At 45.6% G+C, this 8,725-nt stretch overlaps 1 protein-coding gene across 3 annotated transcripts; it reads right to left on the reverse strand.

Moving 5' to 3' along the window:
• Window positions 1-2,795: 2,795 nt before the first annotated feature.
• Window positions 2,796-8,725, reverse strand: card9 (caspase recruitment domain family, member 9). 3 transcript variants are annotated; one of them, XM_020595278.1, is made up of 13 exons: window positions 8,446-8,725; window positions 8,009-8,078; window positions 7,302-7,439; window positions 7,035-7,153; window positions 6,729-6,935; window positions 6,586-6,654; window positions 6,247-6,498; window positions 5,961-6,086; window positions 5,810-5,884; window positions 5,069-5,123; window positions 4,866-4,993; window positions 4,648-4,706; window positions 2,796-4,559 (listed from the first exon to the last, which is right to left on the reverse strand). In XM_020595278.1, the coding sequence occupies exons 1-13, from the start codon at window positions 8,557-8,559 to the stop codon at window positions 4,466-4,468; spliced, it is 1,506 nt and encodes a 501-aa protein (XP_020450934.1). In that variant the 5' UTR covers window positions 8,560-8,725; the 3' UTR covers window positions 2,796-4,465. The 3 variants fall into 3 exon arrangements, with proteins under 3 accessions (XP_020450934.1, XP_020450933.1, XP_020450936.1); XM_020595277.1 differs by having other exon boundaries at window positions 5,696-5,884; XM_020595280.1 differs by having other exon boundaries at window positions 5,696-5,884; window positions 7,035-8,078; window positions 8,375-8,538.

Genomic DNA, 8,725 nt, shown 5'->3' on the forward strand with positions numbered 1-8,725 from the left:
CAGGTTGCCCTGGCTCTGGAGCTCTATGTTTCTGATGAGCAGTCACCGACCACATTAACCTGACCAGTGTTTGCTTGTTGTGTCTTGTTGCTTTTCTTATTTTGTCTCTCCTCTATCCACTCACCCCAACCGGTCAAGGCAGAAGGCCGCCCACCAAGAGCCGGGGTCTGTCGGAGGTTTCTTCCGTTAAAGGGAGTTTTTCCTCCCTACTGTCGCCAAGTGCTTGCTCAAGGGGGATTTGTTGGGTTTTCCCCATGTAATAATAGTGATAACAGTAAGGTCTAGACCTTACTTTGTAAAGTGTCCTCAGATGACTTTTGTTGTGATTTGGCGTCATACAAATAAAATTTGATTTGATATTTACAAACACTAGAGTTTAATGGGTAAAATTTATTTTAGATTTTAAAGGAAAGTTCTTTAGCTTTGTTGGACAAGACAAATTTGTAGGGCAAAGTAAAAACACTGTTCCATGTCCTCCCATTTATGTTTAACAGCTGTTGTTGTTCTTGGAATGAGGGAGTTTCTTATAAAGATGTTGTTTAATCTTTTATCAAAGATAGAAGTGCCATTAACAGCAATATCTAAATTGATAGAGTTGTGTGTGTTTGAGAAGGAGCATGCTAAACAGAGAATGCCAGACGGAAGTGCATTGATAATAGTATTATACTCATGCTGGGAGACAGGAACCCTGTACTTAGCTATGAAGTGCTCATATGACAATAGAACCCCATCACAGTTAAACTGTTGCTTTACAAGTACAATGTTATTGTTAAACCAGTTTTCAAAGAACAAGCATTCATTGTTGTAAGTGATAATGGCATTATTCCATAAAAATATTTATGAGGAGAGTAGTTGTGCTTATACAATAGAGACCAGCTCATAAAGGCTGATTTATGGAAGTTGGAGAGTTTGACTGGGAGCTTGCCCACAGTGAAGGGACACATTAATAAGAAATTTAAACCACCAACCTTTTTAAATAGGAAATTTGGAATGATATTCCACATGCTATCTGGATTTTATTAGAAATCTTTTGATTCAATTAATTTTTATAATATGGCTAAATGAAGAAAAATCTAGAACATTGAGCCTTCCCTCTGTACAAGATAAACACACAATTTCCTTTTTAACCTTGAAGCCACCAGCTTATACCATGGGCCTACTCCCAACTCATATGTAAAAATCCAATTGATTTTTATAATATGGTTAAAAAAAGAGAAATCTAAAACACTGAGCCCTCCCTCTGTAAGAGGTAAACACATAATTTCCTTTTTAACCTTGTGTGGTTTATTTTTCCAAATGAAATCAAAAAGAAGTCTGTCTAAGCAAGATGTCTTCTGTTTGGTGACATTAATTGAGGAGAAAAGATACGAGGCTCTTGACAGGCCCTCTGCTTTGCCGAGTAGGACTCTACTGTATAGAGATAAATCTCTGGCTAACCAAGAGTTGAATTTCATTTTGACTGATGAAATTAAAGGGTCCAAATTATCATTAATCAATTTATCATCCTCTGTGATCATAATTCCTAAATATAGTCATCGCTCAGCCATATAATAAGCACAGACAGATGCCTGACAAATGTTCTGATATCTATCAAAGTACTATCTCCTTGTCTTGTTTTTTTCCCTATCCATGCAGCTGCTAACAGTATATCACTGCCTTTGATCCCAACTGTCCAAATGTCTGCTCAATGTCACACAAGTTTCAGACAGGTTGCCAAGTGTGGTTTGTGTCGACAAAAATGTTCCAAGTATGCGACGGATGTGGCTGGAATGTGTAGGTACACGACTGCCTACAATACACACAGATGTGCAAGAAGCAGTACTGTATTTTGTGTTTGTGTGGGTCAGCAAAGATCTCACACTTAAATTGAGGTTGAGGCCAGACACTTTAGAGAAGTTTTTTACAACAGATAAAGCATGAGAGACTTCAGTTTTACTTTCTAGAAATAAAGTAGTGTCGTCAGCTAGTTGCGAAATTTTTATTTGCCTATCATTGAAGCTGATGCCTTTAAAGAGATGCTGATTTGTTAATAAATTAAGAACTTCTCCTACTAGTAAGAAGAGGTAAGGAGAGATAGGACAGCCCGGCGAATTCCTCTCTTAATGTCAAATCTGGGTGATGTGCCAAAGGGCAGCTTCACAGAGCTGTTGTTACCATTATATAAAGTTTTGATAGCTTTAATGAAAAAGTTATCAATGCAGAAATGTCTCAAAAGTAACTTTCAGAGTTAACTTCCTGTAAATTGCTCATGATTTTAGTCCCTTTTAGCAAGGGCATTGCTTTGCATATTGACAATAGGGACATGCCCCTACCTATATTTGAGCAAATCTGTGCGCATTGTCTTTGGAGTGAACTCATATTAGATTATTACGATGTGCCTGATTGAGTGAAAGGGAGGGGACGACCTAAAGCTCACATTACGTGTAAATGTCATATACGTTCCCAGACACAGAGGAGGGTTAGGGTCAGTGCGCTGACAACGGGATGTGGCTGAATTCAGTAATGCTGGAAAGACATTTCCGGATCAATAGCGAAACAATGCTAAAATTCAAACGATGCCTCTTTTGTTTCATAGTAATGTAATTTTTAACAAAACCAGCCGTCATCTGGCCCAGACAAATAACACTGGTCTCAGGGACCAAGTATCCTTGGGTAAGACACTGATCCCCCAAGTTGCCCCCGATGGTTGAGATGGCGCCGCAGATGGCTGCCTCAGGTCTGTACCGGAAACAAATTTATTTGTGTGTAACATACTCGGCCAAATAAGGGTCATTATTATTATTTAAAAAGATGCTACAGATGGGTTTCCTACAGAAAACAGGCTTTTAACAGGAGTTTATTCTGTGGTAATTCATATACAGGTAAGCACAGACATGTAGCTGGTTATACTGAGCCCCCAGGCGTGACTGAAAGACAAACAAGAATAAAAGCGTTGGGGAGAGGGATTCAGTAGTGTAATGCTATTTACAGGCCTATCACTGAATGACAATATAGATTAATCTTTCAGAAAAATTATCTATTAGAACACATCCCCTCCTGTCATATTGTTTTTCTGACAGCAGTTATTAGTCATTGCTGTCATCTGGCAGATATGGCTGCTCAATTTTATTCACTTCAATTACTTTAATAATTATTATTCTCGGCATTTAATTCTGAATGCCACATCCATAACAGGGAAGGCTAAAGTTAAAATTTCCCCCAAAGCATGTGCTAAATGTATTTATTTATTTAGTCCACACCAGTATTTCTTCTACCATATGAGCCAGAGCGCTCCACAAAACTCCACATGCAAACAAAGAAAAGGATCATAGTAATAAATGATCAACAGTGAGAGACTAAAACTTCAATCACACAAGACAAACATCACACTGGGAAGTGGGTATTGAACTCCTACGTCTGGATGTTTGAAACCAGGTGAAATGACAGGATCTGCTCTGTAACAGGCCTGCACCTAAAGCAGGACAAAGACTAACGTGTTCCCGTGGGGGGGCACTGCAGAGCTGAGGGAAGGTAAAGACACTGAGTGAGGTGAATTAGAGTCAGAACTGGTCGTTGTCCTCCTCAAAGTCCTGACTCTGTGATGTGAACTCACAGACATGAGGCACACGTTGGTGTGACGTCCACCTCCGGGGATCTCATTAGCTCTAATGTCCCTCCAGAACAAACCCACTGAGAACCCAGAGGAGGAGAGGCTGCCTGAGAATCCTGCCGTTTTTTCCTTCAGGCTCCCAGTGATCCAGGGACAATTTACACCGACGGGGACAGTGCACACAGGAGAAGCTCATCGCCCAGTCTGTGACTACATGTGGACTGATACAGGGGTCAGAGAACAGCTGGTTCATAAACAGGCCTGTTGTTCCTGTTAGCATTTTTGACTTCCCCTATTTTGACACAACAGTCAAACTTTACACTGATAAAATGCAACAGAAGGAAACAGCCTCAGAGATCCACTTTAACTCCATGGAGGGGTTTCACTGCTGTCTGAAACTCTTCCTGGGTTTAAATCGGGGAGCAGAGCAGCTGATGGTACAATCACCACACCCCCATCAGAGACACAGTCCAGGCTGAATGGAGCCAAATCAGGAACCTGAATGGTCAAAATTATATATAGCCAGAAAAACCTGAGACTAATGGGATCATGACATTGTTAAGAGTTTGACTTATCTCAAAACTATGATTCAGTCTCAGTTTCCCCTTTTTCATCACTTGTTGGTGAGGTTGTGGTCCTGCACAACTCAGCAGGTACGCTGTAAATTCAGCCTGAAAACAGTGATAGCTAGCAACACGTATGATATAGAACGACACCGGTGAAAACTGACACCTGACAGGAGGAGAGCAACACAACATCATGTGACTTCAGCTGAGATGACAGTGAGTTAAAATCAGTCTCTGAATAAAAGGTCAAACAGAAAATAGCTCTGAAAACAAAATGTAAATAACTCGGATCATGTGACCTCAGATGTGTTTAGTCAGAGTCGGTGATGTCACTGCCACTGCTGTCGTCAAGGTCACATGCTGTGTAGTCCTTACAGATGAACTTTGACCTGAGGGCCCGCTTCCTGTTGTCATGGAAGCAAGAACATGCTCAGATGGATACAGTGACATCTGTGCTCCACTTTTTAACACTTAAAAAGAGTTTGTGCTCACCTGCGGTACAAGAAGTTTGGACGAGTTCTGGACAACACACAGCTGCCTTTCTGCTCCTCCTGCAGAGAGACAGAGACAGGTAGAGACAGAAAGACATACACCCACCCAGGCAGAGAGAGATGGACAGGCAGAGACAGCGAGAGACAGGTAAATACATTTTTGGACAAGCCGACATCCACGGGCTCTACCTACTGACAGAGAGCAGACAGGGGTGTTACCCATGATGCAGTAGTTCCGGACTTCTGCTTGGACTCTGTGGCGCCTCCCTGAGGACAGCTGTCCTGCTGCAATGCTGCCACCTCCTCATTCTCCCCTGACGTCCCGCTGCGAACCTCCTCACTGCTGCCTGCTCACACAGTCATGACTCCACGTCACGTGATGCAGCTTGACATGACATTTTAACCATTATCACAATTCTGACCTTTCCCAGCGTTCTCTGTTGGCTTCTCTTCCTCACTGCTCACACTCCTCTCACCCTGAGGGGAGAGCCTTCATCATTACATCATCACCTATACAGGGCAGCTCACAGCCAAAACAAACCGCTTATCAAATCTTTGATTTAGTTCTGTTTAGTGTGTTTGCTCTCTGACTCTAAAGACTCCGGCCCTGGAGCAGTCTATCAGCCAGTTCACCCGCAGCTGACGCTCAGTGGAATGTGCAGCACACCAGCGGAGGGTTATTTGGCTGGTACTGGCTGAGCGATAGAGTAAAATGAATCCTACTGTGACATGTGCAGCCCCAAAGGGATGAGCAGAGTGAGTGAGGACGGGGTTAATGAATCTGTGCTGCAGTGGTACAAGGGTTCAGCTCAGCCAGTGTCCGTGGTTCATTGCAGCTCCTCAGTGTCAGGCTGCCTGCCCACTGATCCAGACAGCAACACTAACATGACCAGGTGCCTCAACAGATTCTTAAATATTAAGTTTTGTCTTCTGTTACACAAACAAACTACCTCAGAGATTCGATAAGAGATTCCTAACAGGTCCGATTTGATAAAATACTATAGAACCCTGCTCCTGCTTCACCTTCATCACTCTCCTCCCCTTCTCACCTGGTGAGTGTTGCAGGTGAGTCTGCGGAGGCGTGTCCTCAGCTGGAGCTCCTCCCCTTGTGACCTCAGCAGGAGGAGCTCCAGCCTATCAGATTGCTCTGTGAGCTGCCTGACCTGCTCCCTATATTGATCCTTCTCCTGCAGCAGTAGCCGCACCTCCTCCTGCTTCTCCGCCTGCAACGCCAGGGCCTGAAACACCAATCAGAGGGTTTGCATTCTCTGACATCCTCTCCGACACCCCACCCCCCGTCCTACTCCTCCTCACCTTGTCTCTCTCTCTGATCACCTCCTCCAGCTGTTTGAGGGTTTGTTTGTTTCGCTGGCGGTACATCCTGGCATCTCCCTTCAGCTGAACGCAGCGCATCCCCAGCTGCTCCTTCTCCTCCAGAATCTAAAAACAAAGCATGCAGGGTCAGAAACACAGACACCAGCAAGCTGCCAGTCAAACAGTTTACTGTACTTTCGGCTCACATGACGACAGCAGGAGCTGAGTCTGGCATACAGTAAATGCAGTTTTTAATTTATGTGCACAGCCTCCTCCTCCTTCTCACCCTGGCTCTCTGCTCCTCTGCTCTGTGGAGTTCTCTCCTCAGTCTGAACACTGTAGCGAGGAGGTTCATCTGATGAGGAGCTAATCTCTCCCTCTGCCTCCCCTCCTGCTTCTCTTCCTGTTTCTCCTCCTGTTTCTCCTCCTGCTTCTCCTCCTGTTTCTCCTCCTGCTTGTCCTCCTGCTTGTCCTCTTTCTGCTCCTCCAGTCTGTTGGGGTGGAAGAAGGGGTCTGTGGGCGGAGCCTGATTCCTGCTCTGAAAACATGTTTGAACACCTCAGTCCTTTTACTCGTAACAAAACATTCAGTACTGTGGTACTGCTGCATCCCTGGGTGTTTCTACCTGCCGCAGTTGTCTCAGCAGTTGCGTCTCACTTTCGGCTCGCAGCACCGTATGCTTCAGGCGCTCCACCTACACACATACACAAAGGTCAGAGGTCAGATCTCTGTGGGGTGTCACATGGTCAGGGTTAGAGGTCAGCTGACCTCTATCTGCAGGTCTTTGTTGGCTAATAGGGCTTTGCTCTTCTCCTGGCTCAGAGTGTTGATGTCAGCCATCAGACTGTAGTTGTGATCTCTGAGCTGCTTCAACTCCTCACTCAGCCGCTCCCGCTCATCACGAAACTTCTGCACACGCTCAGTGAGCTTCCTCAGCTCATGATCTTTCAGCTGCTGCTGCTGAGACCATGCCTCCTGGAAACCACAACAAAACCAGCACCACTATTTAGCCAGTACAGCACTTTGTTTTCTCCATCCCTAACTGTTCCTGAGTAACCTGGTTGCCATGCCGACCTGTTCCTTGGCAACCGTGCAGGCCTGTTGGCGGCGTCTCCTCTCATCCTGCAGTGCCCTCTGCAGGCGACTGAGCTCTGACATCAAGAACTGAGTCAGACCAGATTCTCCTGCGGTGTCTGAACACATACACATTATAGCAGGTGGATTATTGATGGGAAATCGGCACACAGTCAACCTATAATCAATTTTTAATCAAATGAGCAGGTAAGCATGTAGACAAGGAGATAAACAGATTAACATAGCCAGGTAAACAGGTGGACAGACCGACGAGGATGCTGAAGGTCTTGTTGGGCTCCTTCCCCGTGATCCGACTGTACAGCTGAGGATAATCTAGCTCCAGACTTTCCAGGAAGGCCGTGTAACCTTTGACCCCTGTCCTCTGCAGGATGTCCAGCAGGGCTCCTATGATGGTGGTCACAGCAAAGGTCAAGGGTCAAACAGTCAGCAGAGACCTGAATGGCTTTGAGGTTACTGCAACCTGACCTTAGTGGCTCGGGTTTGACCTGGCATCGTCATAATAAGACATTTTAAATACACTGTCAAAGGCTCAGACAGAGAAATGGGCCACTGAACTACATCCTCCAGCACTGAGCCGGGACCAACAGACCAGAAACCTGGGGCTTATCCTGGACTTAGATCTGGGCTCATGTGGGGTTTGCACCACAACTGATTTTTACCAGTTCGAAAGCAGTGACAGCTGGTTCAGAGCTGTGCTGCCTGAGTGCAGAGCACGACCAGGAAGAGAGGGGACACCACTCCTGCTGTAAGTAGGTTAAAGATCCAGCAGACTGTAGGGATTCAGATGTCATGATTTGATTCTGGGCCGTCACTCAAGAGGACAACGCTGGATGTGTGAGTAAAAGTCTACATAAAACCCCGCTGTCCTGGATTCTGGGTCTTCACCTGTTTCTGATTCAGGCTTTGTGCCCTGCATGAAGCCAGTGATCAGATCTGAGCTTTATGTTTCTTACCGACTTTTCTCCTTCTGATGACGAGGGTAGGGTCATTGAAGAGCTGTTCCTCATCCTCAACACTGATCACCTGACAACACCGATACAACCACAGTCAAACCACCAGAGGCAGGGGCAGGTGCAGGACAAGGAGGAGAGGCAGCAGCAGGATACCTGACACCAGCAGCGGAGCAGGAGTACCTGGGACTAGCTAAGGTAGGGAGTAACTGAAGGAGCAGGACAAGAACCTCACACTGGTGGAGTAGGAAGAACAGGAGGTGAAGTAGGAGGAAGAGGAGTAACTGATAGTGTAGGAAGTAGGAAGTGACTGAAGGAAAACGAGAAGGTATATCAGCTAGTATAAAGAGCTGCAGCAGGAGGAATTACCTGACAGAGGTAGAGGGTGAATGCAGGAGGAAGGGGAGGTGTAGCTGCAGTAGGACAAGGTGCTGCGGTACCTGACACTGGCGAAGGTAGGGAGTGATTCTTGAAGGTTCGATGGTTTTGATGAGCAGCATCCTGAACTCATCGAGCTGCAGCCAGCAGAGGTCATCCTCACACACTGCATCCATCTCTGCGTACCGTAGTACACCGGATACTCCGAGTATACGCTGTGAGTACACGTCTGCACAGGTAGCTGCTTCTGTCTGACACACCCGTGTGTCTCGTTTACTGCACGATGCCCCTCTGTCGCTGCTTCTGTTTTCTGAGGAACAAACTGTGCCACTTCTTGTTTTT

Source organism: Monopterus albus, unplaced genomic scaffold (genome assembly GCF_001952655.1).
Source record: "Monopterus albus unplaced genomic scaffold, M_albus_1.0 scaffold26.1, whole genome shotgun sequence".
In the NCBI taxonomy this organism is placed as follows: domain Eukaryota; kingdom Metazoa; phylum Chordata; class Actinopteri; order Synbranchiformes; family Synbranchidae; genus Monopterus; species Monopterus albus.